The 19,731-nt window shown below is 45.0% G+C and overlaps 1 protein-coding gene across 6 annotated transcripts in view; it reads right to left on the reverse strand.

Annotated features, from left to right (window-relative positions):
• The window catches only part of LOC144682720 (protein furry homolog), a 520,809-nt gene that overhangs the window by 290,910 nt on the left and 210,168 nt on the right, over nt 1-19,731 (reverse strand). For all 6 annotated transcript variants that reach the window (XR_013577095.1, XM_078545350.1, XM_078545351.1 and 3 more), the window contains exons 12-15: nt 19,586-19,689; nt 9,734-9,842; nt 7,545-7,631; nt 5,497-5,668 (exon numbers count right to left, since the gene is read on the reverse strand). Coding sequence is in view for 5 of the 6 variants with exons in the window: in XM_078545350.1 (XP_078401476.1) it covers nt 5,497-5,668; nt 7,545-7,631; nt 9,734-9,842; nt 19,586-19,689 (472 nt within the window). In the remaining variant the exon portion in view is untranslated. The remainder of the gene's footprint in view (nt 1-5,496; nt 5,669-7,544; nt 7,632-9,733; nt 9,843-19,585; nt 19,690-19,731) is intronic.

Here is a 19,731-nt window from a genome sequence, read left to right on the forward strand (position 1 = left end):
GTACAAATTGCCTGAGTTACGATGGCAAGGTATGAGGACAAATTTCGTCCTGTACTTGGACCTCTCCATTTTCTCACCCTGTTGTTGCACGCTGTGGAATCATGTTGGTTTGAGGTGCAACAAATTTAGGTTCCAATCTGCAATTACCCTGTTTCAGCATGGTTTTAAACGCCTTTATCAACTCATCTACAATCTCCTCTATTCCAGTGGACACAGCCCCTATTCTTCATTTTTATATTTGTGTATATTAGACAGCACTGAATCTGCACTGTACTCTCTCTGTTATTTTAACATTATTCCTATTGTGTGGGCCCCAAATCCGTACAAAGGCGGCAAAATTTAATGCACCTGTTGAAGCAGGATTTGTGGCGGGAGGGGCCATAGAATCGCACGGGAGTGGGTGGATTGGAATCCTGACGGTAGAAACTGACAGCCGAATTAAACGTCTGGTGGGAAAGCAGCAAACCCACATGAACGTGGTGTAGAAATCCAATTAGGATTGTTCAGGAGGTAGTTAAGAGACAGCTGCATGTTGCTGAAAGCAATCCAACACACCTTTTCGGATTAAGCAAGTGGCAAGCAGGTTTATGAGAAATCAGATCCCCGACCAGTGAAAGCTGGCAGTGTTGCACTGAGGTGTCTCTCCGAGGTGGAAGGTCAGCCATTTTGCAGCTGCCTTCCACTAGAGGACAGGAGTTCGTAAAGTTGCAGGCTGAGGAGCATAGATCAGTGGGGCAAGGCCTGATGGTACAAGCTGAGGGGCATGGATCAAAGGGGAAAGGCCAAATGGTACAGGGTGAGGGGCATACATTGGTACTTTAAATTCAAGGGCAGCAACCAATAAAAGAGCTGAAATCAGACCCATGCAAGACAGAAACCCAATATTGTTTTGCGCATGAGCAGTGAATGAGCAGCGCCAAGGGAGGCATCTGCAGGCACCAGATAACCATTATTGGAGAGGCAGAAGCAACAAAAGTGCCCATCCCCACCAAATAATTGGATGGGCCACTTGTGGCCATTCGCCTAATCGGCTGGCACTGCGTGATTCCGATCAGCTGGCTCCTTCTGACCCACTCAGGAATCCTGCCAACTTTTGGGTTTGCCATTATGACCGTCTCCCCTGGATTAAATTCCACCCAGTATTCCAACTGAGGTCTTAGTAAGGTTTTAAATAGATTCGCACTTCAGGCCAGCATTTTCGTCCCTGGTTGGGTTTGCCGAGCCGGGAGATTTCCTAGCTCAGCGTACCCAATCTTTAAGAATGTCCACCCGCAGGTTGGATTTTGGCAGGGGGGGGGCGCTGTAAAACGAGTTAGGGCAGGTCCTGGAGTGGGGAGGGTTCAGAGATGCCCCTGTGCAGGTCGCGTGCCTGGACACATATATAAAGCGCCCCCTTGGAGTTTCAGTTCTGGTGAATGGAGCAAGTTGTGAGCCTTGGAGGAGATGTTGTGGAATGGCCAATGTTGTCCAACTTTTAGATTATCCAAAAACATCATGGGCTTTCCCTATGGGGGAATTGTCTTTGATGCTTCCTAATGAAAAGTGTGCTGAACTAAACCACTGAGCGATTCCCAAGACATAGCCATGGAGGTGGCATTGTCTTGCTACAACAATTTGATGCAAATAAAATGCAGTGAATTAGTAAGCTGGCTTGATTCAGTGGATGAATGAACAACATTACCATGCTCATTAGATCATCCATGCCCTTTTGTCACTCAACTCTCAGGATGCGTCCACACTGTGGACCCTTGACCAGGTCCCTCAAATTTGCACAGTGTAGTGGCATAACAGTCTGAATAAGACAGAGTAAGCCAGTAGGGATGTCAGTTGTCCAAGAGCACAGCATGTCATCTTGGAGTGGCATCCACAACATACATGGCACCAAACATTTGTGCAGAGCCCTTCTCTCAACCATACTGTTAAGAGTATTCAGAGATGAGACGATGTGCATGATTAGGGCATGTAAGCACACAAAAGTGAATTAAGCAATGAATTATGAGTTGCTCATGACCCTTCTCACCATACGTTTTCATTAATTAACATGTTAATTCATAGTATGTTGCACAGATTAGGCACATCTTAAGGGAAGGGGCTAGACTTTCTGACCGGGGCCTGGAGGTCTTGGGAGAGGAAGTCCAAAGGCTAAGGGGCATCATTTACCTAGCTGGCCATCAAAACCCACCTGCCACAAGCAAGAAAGCATGGGTGCAGATTGTGGCAGTGATGAGCGCCACCAGCGACAACAAAAGATCGTAGATTCAGTGCCGCAAAAGTCTGTGACATTTTGTATTCTGGCAAGGCGAGTCGCTTGGCTCATAGATACAGAGGTCCAAGGCAAGGGTCAATTATGCATGCTGCAGATAAGGTGCGAGACATGGCACATACAATCTTCAATACTGAAGCAGAGGATTGTGTAAACAGCCCACCTAGCTGCCTGCAAAACAGATGTGAATAGGCTGTATGATGTGCTGACGCATTGAAGAGAAATATATCTACACACGCTATATATGAGGGTGACATAAATTCATGTTTGGTTGCAGAACAAAAGGGTGGAAAACACCAGAGAGATGGCCCAGGCTGGGGGTGCGAAAGGCCACCTAAGGCCCATGCGACCCATGGAACAAATGGCCCTGGAGAGCGCGAGGGTGCTGGAGCTACTGGCTGTTGGTGATGGTAAATCTCCTGTAGCAGGTGATAAAAGAGGTGTTGAGATTGCCTTGACACATGGCAGTAAAGGTGGAGGTGGTAGACATTCATCTAGACTGTATCTTTGCACTCTGACCTTCGTTTGGGCAGCACAGCTCGGTAAGCCACGTATGGTCCAGTTAATATAGGTCGTGTGATGTCGCCACTACAGTACTGTCATTTCCAGTGTTACAGGTTTTATGTGGTTTGCAGAGGTATATTTAAGCCAGAACTGATGCATGTGGCACCCAAGTCTTAACCTGGACCACCAGACAGAATGGTTGTAGGACAAGTTCTTTCAATGAGCTGTCATGGCATAGCTGTCTAATCATCATGCATGAAAGATGCAACTTACACTTGTGTCAGCATGTACAGGGTTCAACATATTCCTTCGTGTCATTATCTGCATTGTGGATATGAATGGATGATGGTCTATTTGGCGGCATGGGTGCCTCATTCACGGTCAATGACATTCATGTGAAGGGGCCAGGATGAAAGGGACTTATTACCATGCGTTTGAAAGATGCTGACAACCGTGTTTATGATGCAGAGGGTAGCTATTTCAATGTGATGATGCTTTGCTCACTTGTGAAGTTCCTTGAGACACTCTGGCATCATGGTACATGGATCTTTCTGTGGAGGTCACCAGGAACTGTCTGAATACATTAATTATTTTGAAGAACCTTACAAAAATCTATTCTGCACAAGGACCCATCTGGCAAGGACAGCCCTGGCATGTCCTTGCCTCCCTGCTGCTCTGCCATTGTGGGGCTCATCACCTTCATCTGTATTGGAAAGGCCTGAATGTACATAGGCTTCCTCTTTCCCCTCATGTTCCTCATCTTCTTCCTCCTCAGAAGTTGCAGCTTTGCCCATGGCCTCATCGTCATCAAACTGGAGTCCCTTTCACTGTGCAATGTTATGCAGCATGCAGCACACAACAACTATTCTTGAAACCCTTGCTGGGGAATATTGGAGAGCTTACCCTGAGCAATCGAGACATTGGATTCTCACTTTTAAAATGCCAAGTGGTCTGCTCGATGGTGTCCCTGGTGATGACATGGCTGCTAGTGTAGTTTCTCTCCGCCACTGGCTGTTGATGCCAGAAAGGGGTCACTGGCCAAGTTCTTATGGGGTAGCCCTTGTCCCCTAGAAGCCATCCCCAGATCTGCATGGGTGGATGAAATAGACTGGGATATTGTGAATTCCTTTGTATGAAGGACTCATGCAGCAGCCTGAAAATCTTGTGCACACTTGAAGCAACACCTTATTGCAGTCACAAATCTGCACATTGATGGAGTGAAATGATTTGCGGTTCATGAAGGTGACCATACACTGATGACCGTACATTGAGTTGGGGCCTCTACTGCAACATGAGTGCAGTCAATGATGCCCTGCATCTGAGGGAAGCCTCTGAGATACAAGATCCATGGAGACTCAAGATCCATGGGGAAAGAGCCTGAGGTATAGAGGTTCAGTGTGACAGTTACCTTCACAGCCACTGGCAGGGCATGGGGGTGGTGTCGATGGGTTGTGGCTCCAGCTACCACTGCACCATGCGACAAATGTCTGTCACAACATCGCGGATCGACCTGAGTCTTCTTTGGCACGCGTTTTCTGTTGAGGTATGATGTCATTATTCTGTACACCTTCCCCACAGGGTAGAATCGAGTTGTCCTCCCTCTCCTCCTCCTTCTTGGTGCTCATGTTGCTGCCTCTTCCACATGACCTTCAGCCCTCTCTCTGAGCTCTGGGTGCTCACATTGACTGGCTTCAACTGCCCTTATGTGAGAGGGTGCCATGCCCATTCTCTATGTTTCCTTGGACAAAGCGCTATGCGCACTCCCAAGGTGCATCTGGGGAGATAAGTGGGGGAAACAAAAAATTGCCCTGGCAGACCAGCCTCCCACTCCCTTGAGTCATGAGAGGACAGTGGGAGTTAAGGTCCTGGCATTTCTGGGGCACTAAATGAAAACTTCAATATAACTTCACAGGGATACCTCACCTCTCCAAGGCTGGCTCTCCAAGAGACAATGCACAGAAAACCAACGTCCTCTGACGTGGTCCGCTCTGCACACTCTGGACTTCACACAGCAGCGGTGCAAAAATCTGAAGTGGAGGCAGCTGGTGATTTAAATGGCCAGCTGCCTGCGCAATTCATGGATGTGTAAAACCCAGTCCGACTCCAGTCCTGCCTCCACAAAGATAGGAAATATCGGGTTCGGGGCAGGACTTTGACATTTCGCCCAAGTCCAGGACCTTCGCCAAGACAGAGAGCCTCTCTGTCATGGCAAAAATCCGGGCCTAAATGTCAACTTTTAACATCTATATCTCTTGCCATAAAAAAAGTTCCTTTTTATTTTTTACTCGAGGTACTCCTCAAGTTTTGTGAACTTGAACTCCCAAATCCCTCAGCTCTTCCATCTGACCCAGCTTTCCCTCATACAAAGTATAATTATTACTTTTTACCTAAATATATCAGCTTCCATTCATTGATTTTGACTTTCATTTGCTATATCCTTTCCCAGTTATCAATAACCATTTGCAATTTCATTTGGTACTCAGAATTATTTCTTATGCCCCCTATTTCATGATCATCTGCAAATTTGGACACCACTCTCTCTAATTTTACATCCAAACTAGTAATTTTATTATGTACATAGAAAATATTTCAGAATGCAAGTGGTATTCAACTTGATAGAACTTTATTTTCCAATTTCAACAGGGTTTCTCTTAATCTTCTGCTGTAATTCAAAGATTTTATCCCATTGCCATAAAAAGTAACTTTTTATATTATAACTTATGACTGACCTATCATTTTTGCTTCTTCCTCTGTCAAAGTTTTACTCAAGTAGGTCTTCTTCACTCTCAGTGTATTGCCAGAAGGGAGTACAGCTCCTGTGTTAGGCATTGGGGGCTCCCCATCCTTCTGTTGCAGATTGTCAGCAACCACAAGGAAGGCTCTCAAACCAATGTTCATTCTCTGTGAAGCATATTGTGGAAGCACACTGAGTTAATATTGTTATGAAACAACAACCTTCCTTGATTTATAATAGTTAGGATTAAAATTACACCCATTATCATGCCAATATATGGCAATCCTTTATTAGAATAGTGTCTAAAATGTTATGCAGATTTCTAGAAGATTTCACCTTCAATTTTATATCAATGATTTTCTTGGGTTCAAAGCAATTTAGTCATAATTTAAATATTAAGACACATTTTTCGTAAAACACCTAACAATAAAGCCAAAAAGGATAGTTGACTTGGGGTGAATAGGCACTTTTAAGAAAGAGCTGGCTCAACTGAAATGAGGGACCAAGGGTAAAAGAGATAGTTTCACACCACTGCAGTGGCCCTGAGCGAGCAGCCAGCAGCTCCTTGGATATAGCCTTCTGGTGGAAGGCTAGGGCGAAGCCATTGGTGCCAGAGGCTCCATGCCCAAATGAAGCAGCTGCTAGGATGAAAGGCCATAGCTGTGGCCAACTTTCCACACCCTATGTCCTTATCAGCTATGGGCCTCTTCATTCTCAACTTTGAGGCATCCTTGCGAATAACTTTTTGCCTCAGCAGTGCCCACCTCTCCCAGTGGGTCTACTGGCTGGCCTGTACTGCAAATCCTCTGATCAGTCCTCCTGCCATGCTTAGTAAGGCAGCAAATGCAGAGACTGACAGTTAGGAGGCCAGGTCCTAGGTGGATGCACGAGGGGCAGGGAGGAGCCTGACCACACGCGCAGGATCGGCCTCTACATCATTCCAAGGGCAGAGTTCTGACGCCTGTTGGAAAATTCAGCCCATGTTGTCCAGTTTGGGACAAGCATCAGGGGAAGGAACTGGTGTTTTGGTCCATATACGGTGCATTTAATTTTCCAATTATTCAACCTGAGAAAGTTCCATCTCATTGCAGCTTGATGCCAGCTAGGCAGTCTGACAAAATGCAGCGGGTTGTGGAACCAAGGATTTTGATGGTGCCTCTCTCTCAATTACATAAATTTATAATTTCTATCAAAGGTAGAAAATTGGCAAATATTGTCGTTCACTGCTTTAATACTTTAAATTTTATTTGCACATTGTTACCCAAAGATACGTTTTTTGACATGAATTTAAAATTTGAATCACTAGCAAAGAAAACAGAGGCCTGAATCTTTCAGGCGGCGGGCAGGCTCAGCGGGAGCGGGCCCAGGATCGGCTCCACGCCGCCATTTTACACGGGCGGACTAATTAAGGCCCGCCCAGTGTAATACATGACCGGTAGCGTTCAACGCTACCTGTGCGGGCGGGGGCAGGAGGGAGAGTCGGGCCTAGCTAGCGCTTCAGTCTCCCTGAGGCACGGAGCTGCCTCAGGGAGACTGAATCGATATTAAAATAATTAAATAAACGATTTGAAAATTTATTTAAACGTGCCCCCTCATGTGACTGTGTCACAAGCTGGGACATGTTTTTATATTTTGGAAAAAAGTTTTATTTATTTAATAAAAGCTTTAGGAAACCTCATCCCGCTCGTGGATGAGATTTCCTAAAAAACGCGAAAGCTGCTTGGCCTTTTTGCCTGCCCGCCAACCATAAGGGCAGTGTTAATTTCTTAATGGCCTTAATAGGCCGTTTATATATCGGCTGGTGTGCAGCCGACTCCTGCACGCACCCACTAAATGAAATATCGTGGGACTGCGCTGTGGCATCGGGATACACACCCGATGTCACCGCGTGTCATTTTACGCATCGGTGTGTCGGCCCCCCACCACCACCATGCCAACTGAAAAATTCTGCCCAGGAGACTTTTTTCTATATAAATGCAATCATCCTATACACTAAGAACCTTAAATTAAGAAAAGAATATAGTGAAAGAAAGCAACAAGTACCTCAGGATTTAGACTGAAAGTCTTTGGTGACTTTCCAACACTAAGGAGGTCAAATATGATTTCCTTCATAGCAAAATCTAGTCGCTCCTGATAAGTGAAAAAATATTTCTTAAATTGCTTTAAAATCAAACATATTTTGCAAGTGTTTGCAGAAACACACAAGAAACAAAATTTACAAGAAAAATACACATATGTAAACATCTCATAAAATGGAAATAAAAACAGAAAATGCTGGACATACTCAACAGGTATGGCAGTATCAACATTTTCTGTTTTTATTTCAGATTTCCAACATCAGCATTATTTTGCTTTTGTAGGTTATGAAGAAAGATTATTTGCGGTACTTATACAAAAACCTTGCTGGGCTGCCGGGGGAGGTGAAACTTGTCTTGGGCAAAATGGGTAATAGCACATTAGTAGACTATTTTTCACTCCAACAATTCTCTTTTACATTGGAAATGAATATCAGGCACAATGTAAAATGGGTTACCAATTTGCTACTGCCCTAGGCAGATGTCATTCCAATAGGTCTCAGTGGAATCTCCACAATGTATGTGCTAAAATAGCTATGAGAAATTAATTTCCAGGATAATGCAGTCTTATGATACTTGAAAGTATGTAACCTGCTCCAAGAATCTCAAAGGTGCAGTCGCCATTTTGTCACATAAATGCAGATCCTTATCTTGAGGTTTTGAGTTAATGGGAGAATCCAATTAATAATTAAATTTTAAGTGGAATGGAAGAAATTGTTTCTTTCCTTTCAATTTTACCCGTGTAACTCTGTGCTCCTAGAACTACTGTGCTTTCATTCAAATTTGCACCCAAAGCTATGCGCATGAGCTAACTTGGGAAATTTGGTTGCAAACAGTGCACTTCCTTTTGAATCCACATAAAACCCACCACTAGCCATTCACATCTAAACGATGTTCATATCAGAAAATATAGTCATGTTATTTGCATTACAATGACATTTTTACTTCACTTTTGAATTCTATTTCCTGCTAATACATTTGCTTTGTGCTCTTCACCCAATCACCTGCCAGAAATAAACTAGTTAGATGATATCATTTGGCGAGAATGGTTATAAACTAGAGTAGAAAAAAAAACAGCTGCTGCAAAACCAAAACAAAAAAGGTACATTTTAAGGTTTAGTCAGTAAAATCAGTGTCCAATGCTTCATTTCTGTGGCCAAGATTTAATGCAGAGGTAGCGGCTCTGTGCACTGGCTGGAAAGTTGGGGGCGAGCCTGCCTCCTCTGGCTCTGGAAGCCACAGCCAGATTTTACAGTCGCCGGGCAAGTTGTTGCCTAAGGTTGTGGCTTCAGCCACCCGAGGCAGGATGGCCTGCCAATCAGATGGCCAGCAGTTCTTCAGTCCCACCAGCGCCATTAAGTGCAGTGGCAACTGCTGGAACTGCAGCCAGTCCCTGGCAAGGAACATCGTTGGAGACCAGAGAAATAGGAAAGTGCGGCGGGTTCACCAGGGTGAGTTTGGCAGGTCCTGGCAGGGGGTGGGGGGGGGGGGGGGGGGGGCGGCATCGATCAGGAGGCCAGTGAGGCACGATCAAGCAGAGACAGTCCTTTCCACTGGCAGTGCCTAAACAGAAGGTCCCCACCCCACAAAGCCTGCAGTCTGGCTGCCAGGGTATAACTGGCAGCCATTCCATGTGGCACGGGAACTCCTGCTGGTGGTAAAATGCTAGGGGTGATGGGAAAAGGCCTTTAGGTGCCCAATAATTGGCCAATTAAGGGACCCCATTGGCCCACAGACGGATGGACTGCCCAATACCTCCTGCCGATCTGCTCTTGCAGCAGGAGGTGGGGTGGGGGAGTGAGACATAAAATTCCAGTCTGTAATTAAGTATACATGTGGGGAGTTCTGCCTGTCTAAACTTCAATGTGAACAGCAGTATGGTACCTGACAAGCTCTTTGTTAATATTTTAACATGCAAAACACATATCTTGCCAAATTCTTTTCCTGCTGTAACCATTTGCACTTTTTAAAAAATGCTGCAATTGTTAAATATTTATATATTAGGGTTATTAACATATTATTATGCTACGGATAGTATAACAGTAAGAATGGTTCATGCATCGTTTTTTTATTTATTTAAACCTACTCTGTCAAAGAGCTATTTCAAAAATGAAGTAAAAGTAATAGATATAGTAATTTCTGGTATCTTTCCTATACCTGTGCAATGAACTGTATGATTTTCACAAAAATATTGAGAGGCATATCCCTTGGTACCACGCTGCGAGATCCTTTGGGGAAAAGTGTTGTGGTAATGCTTCCAAGTCGACTATAAAAGAAAGACACTGATGGTTGACTGAATACTCTTCTCTATGGAAAATTATGAAAGTGTTGCTGCAGATTTAATCACACTGACAATGAATGACTACATTTGTTCAATTTTAATAAACATTAATTAATCATGAGAACTAATTGCTTTAAATCGATCAAACACTTCTCTCCCTTGAGCAACAACTTATAATGATTTACAGACAACTGTTGTGAAATGCAGTCATAGAAAAGGACATTGCATTAAAATTTGAGTATTTTACTGTTGAGTACAGGATCATTAAAATCTAGAATTGCAATTTTCTCTTGAAAACAATGGGATGTGTTAATTTTTAATTTATTTTTTTCCTTATTCTTTGACAAGATATGGGTATCATTGGTTAGGCCAGAAATTGTTGCCCATCCCTAATTGACTTGAGAAGATTGTGGTGAGCTGCCTGCAGACCATGTGATGTAGGTACATTGACAGTGCTGTGAGGGAGGAAATTCTAGGATTTTGACCCAGCATCAGTGAAGGAGCAGCAACATAGTTCCAAGTCAGGATGGTGTGGGACTTGGAGGGAAACTTGCAGGTGGTGATGTTCTCATGCATCTGCTGCCCTTGTCCTTCGAGGTGGTAGAGGTCACAGATTTGGAAGGTGCTGTCGAAGGAGCCTTGCTGAGTTGCTGCAGTGCATCTTGTAGATGATACACACTGCTGCTACTGTGCATCGGTGGTGGAGGGAGTGAGTATTTAAGGTGGTAGATGGGTTGCCAATCAAACTGGCTGTTTTGTCCTGGATGGTGTCGAGCTTCTTGAGCGTTGTTGGAGCTGCACTCATCCAGACAAATGGAGAATATTTCATTACATTCCTGGTTTGTGCCTTATAGATGGTGGACGGGCTTTGGGGAGTCAAGAGGTGAGTTACTCGTCACAAAATTCCCAGCCTCTGACCTGCTCTTATAGCCACAGTATTTATATGGCTGGTCCAGTTCAGTTTCTGGTCAATGGTAACCCCATGATGTTAATATTTTGGTCCACCTAAAAATCTGAGGGAACGTGGGGTTCGGTAACTTTCAATAGAAATGCACTTTAACACTCTCAAATAGAACATCAACCACTTCACTGGTATAACTGAAAACACAATGCTTACGCAAAAATGGAAGAAAGGCAATTTTTAAAAAGTTGTTGTCACTGCATAGACCCTGGAGTCACTGGCAACTGCTGTATTTCGGAAAAATAAGTGGACCTTTTCCTAGGGTGGCAGGGGTTGGGTAAAAAAAGTTCCAAGTATACAAAGGAGGTCAAAAATGATGGCATATCATGGAAAGACTGAACATAGGAGGTATTTTTATGAATCGGCAGGGACCTCTGCCTCCCAGCAGCGTAAACCATAAATTTGGGTTAACTGTTTGGTAATTTCAGGTACTTTGGACAGATTTTTACCACCTTAGTCCCTGCCACAATGGCAGGAACCCAACTCCCCAATTTGCATGCCTTGTGGTTACTCTTTCCCATAGCAAATCAATTAGCAGCTGGGGGCTGGGTTTCTTGACCAATCAGGGAGGGTGGGTGGGATGCGGTGGTTAATGCTGCCATGAATACTCTCTGTTTAAAGGGTGGGGTTTACAATGGCAGTACTGTTTGTCGGAAAACATCCATTATGAGGGAGCAAAGAACAAGAGCATGGATACAAGACATAGAAAGGCTGAACCCAGGCAATGGACTTGTCTGAGAAGGTCATAATCAAGCAGTGAAGAGACAAAGAGAAGTCCGCTTGAAGTTTCTGAATTGGTGTGCAGCAGCAGTGTTGTGCCAAGGATCCAGTTCCAGAAAAGGTTCAGTGATCTCATGAGATCCGCCAAGTGAGTCTCGTGCAACTCTCAGCTGGCAGCCATCACTCTCTCATCTCCCTAGAATTGCCCTGCACGGCACTCTGTTGACTGATACATTCATTCCTTCTCATCAGGCTTCTCCTCAAATCTCTCATCTCAATTGACAGTACTCACATTGACCTGTAACCTATGGCTCCTCCCATTCCCATTCCTCAGTCACCCTCCTCAAATGTCCACCCTCTATCATCAGAAATCATTTAACTTCTCACACTGCTAACTCTCTTCCCCTTCTCATTCCAGGAAAAGAGAACCCATAACTCCAGGAAGAGGCTGGGATTGGAGCTGCAGTCATGGTGACCTGACATCTATGGAGGAGGAAGCCTGGAGATTGGCAGGATGACAGCAATACAAGCCATTGCCAATGGAGAGATTGGGGTGGCCCACGTACCTGGGGCTGGATTTTACAGGTGCCATGATCCCCACCCCTACCCCGGCTTAAAAGGTGGGAGGAAGCTTGCACAGCAGAAGAACAGCTGCCCCGCAGTCATTAAATGGGAAATTGGCTGTTAATAGATTTTGAGTGGCATTTCTGCCCCTCAAAGTCAGGAAGTCTTGCCTCAGAGAGCTGCCAGCCAACAGAGAAGCTGTGGTCATTGCTGGCACTGCACTCTTGGCTTGAGGGCTCGAGGAGGTGTTCAGTGCCGGATTGGGACTTGCTCAGTGTTTGTGGGTCTCGCTGGGGCCCGTCAAAAGGGATAGGAGGCCAAGTTTTGAGAGGCCATGGGAGGAGTGGAATCTGTGGAGTTAACAGCTTGGTGGGGCGGGGGAGCGGGCTCTCATAGAGACCCTTTAAGGAGGGACCTCAACCAGCCTGCACGGTGAAACTTGCTAAGCTTGCCGCTTGGTGTGGGCCTCTCTCGCCATTGGTTAAATCCTGGTGGCAGCAGGATGAGTTTCTTAAGTGGGCATTAAGGGCTTCAGTTGGCTGCTGGGTGGTGGGTCACACAATGCAAACTCAACCGCTGGTAAAATTGCTGGGCAGGCAGGGGTGGATGAGTCGGCAGAGGTGGGCGAGTCGGCAGGGGCAGGCCACCAATTGGATTTTACATGCCCCCACATTCAAACCCACTGGTGGGGGGAATGTAAAATCCAGCCCTAGGAGACAGCGTTAGATATCACAAAGCCATATTCACAGAGATAGCAGTGGAGAGTCCCCATTGGAGGGTACAGGACATTTCAAGCTCTGCTCAGCTAGACACAGATGCTGAGCCTCAGTGGACATGAACTTGTGGAGCAGCATCTGTCAGAATTTTCCAAGGCACAGAAATAAAGGAGTCCATCCCTAGCATAATTGCTTTATATGTCTCTGGCATTGAAAAAGTGGCTCACCTCAGGGAGAGCCATGTACAGGCCACCAAGTGCATGCTGGCCCACAACAACAGCCTTGTCACTCTGGCTGCCACATTGGAAATCATCAAAGTGTCGCCTTGCTGGCTGAATGCCCCATACAAATGCAGTCAAGTGCACTTATGCTCACAGTTAGCAGGGAAGTGCAGGAGGCCCCAAGAGGGAAGATGGAAAATGGGCTGCTGACAGTGGGAGTTCTTGTCAAGATGATTCCACTCGTCAAGTTTTCCCTCCCCGATCTGACAGAGACACACAAGCTATTTCCTGCCCCTATGGCCAAGTCTGCCCCTGCACAGGTGCAGATGGGTCTTTATTTGGCAAGGTCCACACGGCTCCAAAGCCCAGAGAATGTTCACTGCAGGTTCCTCATGTATCAGAGCAAGGAAATGAACATCCTGCCTCTAGTTCTGCTGAAGCTACAGGGGTAGCACCATGTAGAAGTAATAAAAATTGTACGAGGAAAATGTCAAAATAAATCCCTTGGGCCTGAATTTTTCCCGCGTTGGGCAGGCCCGGCAGGAGCGGGCGGGAGTGGTCGCAGAGCCGACCGCTGCCCACAATCGGCTGTGTGCTACCATTTTACATGGGGGCCCAATTAAGGCCCGTCCAGTGTAAGACGCGAACGGTAGCGCTCACCTGTGCGGGCAGGGGGGAGGAGGGAGAGTCGGGGCCAGGGCTCTTTTGTGCATGCGTGTGAAAGAGCGCTTCAAGCTCCCTGAGGCATGGAGCTGCCTCAGGGAGATTGAAGCGCTTTTGAAATAAATAAATGGAATAAAAATTTAAATATATCCCCTCATGTGACTATGCTATATAAGATGGGACATGTTTTTATATTTCAGAATTTTTTTTATTTGATTCATAAAAGCTTTAGGAAACCTCGTCCTGCTCGTGGATGAGGTTTCCTAAAACACATAAAGGCCGCTTGGCCGTAAGGTTGGACGGGCAGCGTAAAGTTGATCTTAATTACTTCCTTAATGCCTTAATAGGCCTTTTAAATATCGGCGGGCGTGCAGCAGACTCTGGTGTGCGCCCGCCAAATGAAACATCATGGGACGCAAACCCGATGTCATCGCGCGTCATTTTACGCACCAGTGTGTCGGGCCCACCCCCGCACACCGACTGAAAAATCCTGGCCTTGGGTGCTTACTCACTAGTGTGACATTGACTTTCTTTATTTGAATGAAGGCATGAGTTTTTGCAACTTACTTATTGTCATGACATCTACTTTGTTGGATCCCCCAATGACCCAGGCCAGTTAAATGGCCGTGAATGGCCTGAGCTGGATTGATGAGGGGGTAAGGCTCTAAAAGCGATGGGTGGGTGCCCGTCTGGAGGAAGAAGGTTTGCTGTTGGGGGAGTGAGGTTGTTTTCATAGAGGTCATGATGGAATGATTTAAATGCTGCAACTGCTGTTCTCAATTGCAGCCTGCTGGCAACACTTCAAGAGGCTCCTATTTCTCTTCCTCAGAGAATGCCAGGTGCCTTTCGCCCTCATCTGACACAAGTTCCAGCCCTTTCTGTAGTGCCAGGATATGCAGGGCATAGCACTGAACAATTATCAGGGAGATCTTTGCTGGAACATATTGAAGGGCCCCTCCAGAACAGTCAAGGCAATGGAGCTTAATTTTGAGCAAGCAAATGGCATGCTCTCTTCTGGCCCAGGTGGCAATAAAGCTCCGGTTGTACTTTGCCTTTTTCTCCTTAGTAAGGTTCCTCACTAGAATCATCAAACAGGTCTTGAGTGGGCATCCCCTGACCCCAGAAGCCAACCGCTGAAGCTGTCTGGTGGAGAGAGGAGCTATGCAACCTGAGATTGTCAAAGGATGAATGTAATGGCACCTCCCAGGATGCTTGGTGCGCACTTGCATTTTTCTCATGCAATGGTCACATTCCAGTTGCACATTGAAGGAGTGGAATCCCTTCTGTTTGACAAAAGTGCCTGGCTGTTCTGATGGTGCCTTGATTTCCACATGGAATATAGTCTACAATCCCTGAACCTGTGGAAAGAAAAGGAAAGCAAGGTTGACAGCCCGCTGGATCTGGCGAGCCTCATCACTCAAAGTTAGTGTAGCTGGAAACCTTCACAAACAAAACAATGGTGATCTGGTTGAAGCAGGTGTGGGCTGTAGATTGCAAGATCCTTTTTATGTCAGAAGCTGAGCCTTGGAAGGATGCAGGCGTGAAGAAATTGAGGGCTGTGATCACCTTGACAGTAAAGGAAATGGGTTGTCACCTGTTCCTCATGTCTGGGGGTCTGTTTCCAAGAGTCTTACAGAGGTTGTGACTACCTGCCACGAGAGCTGGAGATTTTAGAGGTGCAGCTGTTCAGAGATCTTGAGGAAACTGAACTTTGGCCTAAATATTTCCTTGGGGTGCTGCCCTCTATCCATCTCCTCTGTTTCATCCAGCTGCATGTGGCTGTAGAGAATGCAGCAGCTACTAGTGCTGTTGGAGTTGCTCCCCCTGCTGAGCTACAGGACATTGCACTTCCTCCTCAGAGGTCCAGCCAACTTCCAAATATGTGAACCCCAAATCGCAGGGAAGTCTCACAGACAATAAGGTGAGATGATGCTCAGAAATATTCAAGGCACTTGAAAAAGGTTGCACCAAGTTGCTAGCCCCAATGAAATCAGCAAGCCTATTTGAAGGATCTGCTCATGCCAGCACAAGCCTTTCACTGAGGCTGACAATGGGCTTGCTGACTCCAGCCTTTATTCTGCTCACCTCAAGTTAGATTCACTCTTCAATGACTTCCCACTGTGCACTGGTCTTCTTTAACCTGCTGAATTGCAGATCCAGTGTGGGACCCATGTGCTGTTGGGAAAGAGCAATTCCATGCTTAAAAAGGCTCTCAGCTGCCTTTTAAACTACCTAATTTGGCTTCCTGTGAGGTTTACGGGGAGTTCTCTGTTGCACTCACAAGCTACCCCAGGCAAAGCCAGAAACATGCCGAGATCACATTGGGAACCCAGCCCAATGTCAATTTCTGTGACTTTCCCACCCCTCTCACTGCTGAATTTGCCTCCCACAGTATAGCTGGGAAAATTCTGCCCTGTGTGCTAGAATTTCTGGTTTTAGCTTGCAATCAAGAGCACAGACTCATAAGATTACCCACATAGTGCTAACGACTTGGAACTGTCAGGAAGTCAATAAGAATTTACTTTACTTGAAAAGACATTGTAAGACAATATGAACATGGGCATAAAGGAAAGCATCCACTGTTATATGTACAGACTAAAAAGTACTGTACTGACACACAAACATTGCTAAGGATGTAACAATTAAAGGAATAGAAATGAGAGTTGTAGAGTTACATAAATTACATTATAGATGCTAGCTGGGAAAGACAATGTACACCTGGTAAGAATTACCCAATTACAATCTTAACATTCTAATGCATAAAGCACAAGACACAAAATGGTAAATCACAGCATGGAAAAGGTAGTGTACTGTAAGATGTGAAATAACTCATTCCATGGAAGAAAATAATATTTCAACTATTTGGGAAGAAGAATTTGAAAACTGTTAAAACTGCAAAGATTAGAAGGGAGTGCAGAGCTACTGGTATGTGCTATATTGGGGGTAGTGGATATCTGCAACTCGCTTCCCTGAAAAGCTGTTGAGGCTAGATCAACTGAAAATTCCTAAACTGGGATTGATATATTTTTGTTAACTAAGGGCACTAAAGGATATGAAAAAAAGATGGGTGAATTGAATTAAGATACTGGTCAACCATGATCTAAATGAATGATGGAACAGGTTTGAGAGGGGTGAATGGACTACTTCCGTTACTGTAATCAAATATTTATGTTACAAAGTGTTCATACACACAACCAAATGTAAGTACACCTATTAACAATATAGTCTGATTCTGTGATCATAATGCCTCATCTTCTTATGTCATGGAGCGAAGTAAATCAAGTATGACACATGGCTGAAAAGTATCAACTGGAGGGGAACTCAAGTTCAGGAGAAGGCTTGGAAGAATCCCAGAGGAGAGCCAGCAGCCTGGATGAGATGCGGGAGAACAGCGTGAAAACAGTGTGTGGGAGGATCTGGGACATGAAGGATGCCTGGAGCTGCAAGAGGCTTAAGGAAAGCCTGAAACTTGTGGGTGAGTTCAGAATCCAAAAATGTCCTGTGGGAAAAGTTAATTTGGGGTAGAACTTGAAGCTTGAAAGGGGCCTGGCAGTTTGACACCTGGAGAAGGCGTGAGGCCACCTGGAGTAAAGCTTAGAACCTAGAGGAGGGTTGAAGCTGGAGGTGGCTTGAGGAGAGCTTGTGCCTTGGAGGAGAGTCTCAAGGCAACTTGGGGACCTGGAGAAGCTCAGGAAGAGCACAGAACCTCACTTCAGCTTTGGGAGAGCTTGAAGACAAGAGAATATAGGCAGTGTAAAAGAAGAATTTGAAGGTTTAGACCTGGAGGATGCGTAGAAATGGAGATTTTAGGGTCCAAATTCATGATGAATCATGGCCTGCTTCAAATCCCTTGGAGAATCGTTACAATGAGGGAGAGAATTTGAAACTTCACAAATGTCCATGTTTTATGCTAACTCAGCTCATGAGCATTTTATGGCGATGGGATCCTATGGCAGTGCTATGTGTAGAAGAGGATAGGATAAGCTAGTTATTATTAATGTAATTGACAGTTCTGTGTCGCTCCATATGTGACAGTAGTGACCTTGCACAACTGGTATTGGGGACTGTTTCTGAAAGCAATGAGCCCATAACGATCAGAAAAGAGTACTTTTGCTGTTGATACAGATCCCATCGGCTAGATGCAAATGGAGAAAGCAGCAGTCTGCCACTTGATTATGTAGTCACCTGGGGAGGTGGTGGCATAGTGGTATTGTCACTGGATTAATAATACAGTGCTCCAGGGTAATGCTCTAGGGGCCTGGGTTTGAATCCCACCATGACAGATGATGAAATTTGAATCCAAATAAAAAAAATCTAGAATAAGTCTAATGATGACCATGAAACAACCATTGTCTGAAGAAGAGTCATACGGACTCGAAACGTCAACTCTTTTTCTCTCTCCACAGATGCTGTCAGACCTGCTGAGTTTTTCTGTTTTTGTTTCATGGAACCATTGCCGATTGTCATAAAAACCCATCTGGTTCACTAACGTCCTTTAGGGAAGCAAATCTGCAAGCCACTCATTTCTCAAGGCCAATTAGGGATGGGTGATACATGCTGGCATGGCCAGTAATGCCCCCATCCCATGAACAAATGAAAGAAACCATCCAGTGCTACTCCAAAAATTAAAGGAGAGTTTAATTGTGGTGCATATGCAAAAGCAATATGACGATCACCAACAAAACATATCAAATATCTATCCATAAACACTGAAAAATTTATTAAAATCAATTCAACTCAAATTAACATGCAATATGGCATTCTTTCATTGTGCAGAAAAGGTAAATTTTTCCAAACCCTATGCCTTGTGAGCAGTGAGTAGTGGCAACATTTATTGGAAAATCACAGGAAATGCAGTCGCAATTTACATTTAAGTAGCCCGCTACATGCAAGGCCTTACTGATGGCACAGTAACTCAGAAAGCGTTGCCTCAGATGCCAAAAGACAGTGGAAGCATCTCATATCTTCTCTGTGGGTGTCTGAAAGGTCTTTGTGACATAGGCCTGAATTTTTCAGTCGGCGGGCGGGCTCGGCGGGGGCGGGCGGGGCGGTCACAGAGCCGAGTGCCGCCTGCGATCGGTTCCGTGCTGCCATTTTATGCAGGTGGGCCAATTAGGACCCACCCAGCGTAAGACACGACCCATAGTGCTCAGCGCTACCTGTGTGGGCGGGAGAGTCAGGGCCAGCGCTCTTTCGTGCATTTGCGCAAAAGAGAGCTTCAGTCTCCCTGGGGCACGGAGCTGCCTCAGGGAGATTAAATAGATATTGAAATAATTAAATAAATGAAAAAAAATTAATTAAACTATGTCACATGAGATAGGACATGTTCTTATATTTCACACAACTTTTTATTTGATTCATAAAAGCTTTAGGAAACCTCATCCCGCTCGTGGATGAGGCTTCCTAAAAAACGTAAAGACCGCTTGGCCTTTTCACCTGCTCTCCAACCTTAAGGCTGGACAGGCAGCGTTAACAATGACACTAATTAATTCATTAATGGCCTTAATAAGCCATGAATGATCTTATTATGGTCCCAAAGGCAAAATGGCCTTTTTCCCTTTTAATACCCTTTATACTGATAGCAAAACAAAACATGAATAAATTGACCTTCAGCACTTTCTAATTAGGATAAAGTTTTCCTTATTGATTACTACGTTTAGTTACAATTGGCAGGGAGAAGTCCTGATTTTATCCTAAACTGCCAGGTGAGAACATGAAGTCAATAGAGAGTAAAATCAAACAGAGTGCAAAGCGGCTATTTGACCCAAGCCTGCTCTTTCCCGGGCAGATTACGTTGATATCATGGATGAAGAAAAATATACCCAAGGTCTTTAAAAACTGGCACATTCATCATGGTTCCTTAATAATGTAGATTTCCATTACCTCTGTGTCACGTTATTACTTTCACATTTGATCCTTATCATGTAGACCCACAATAGCCTGTACAGTGATTCAAGTGCAACACGAGCCATTTTGGGATCTTTATTCTACAAGAAAAAAGATAAAGTCATTAAGTTGTTTACCTATAT

Source organism: Cetorhinus maximus, chromosome 7 (assembly GCF_964194155.1).
Source record: "Cetorhinus maximus chromosome 7, sCetMax3.hap1.1, whole genome shotgun sequence".
NCBI classification, from domain to species: Eukaryota; Metazoa; Chordata; class Chondrichthyes; order Lamniformes; family Cetorhinidae; genus Cetorhinus; species Cetorhinus maximus.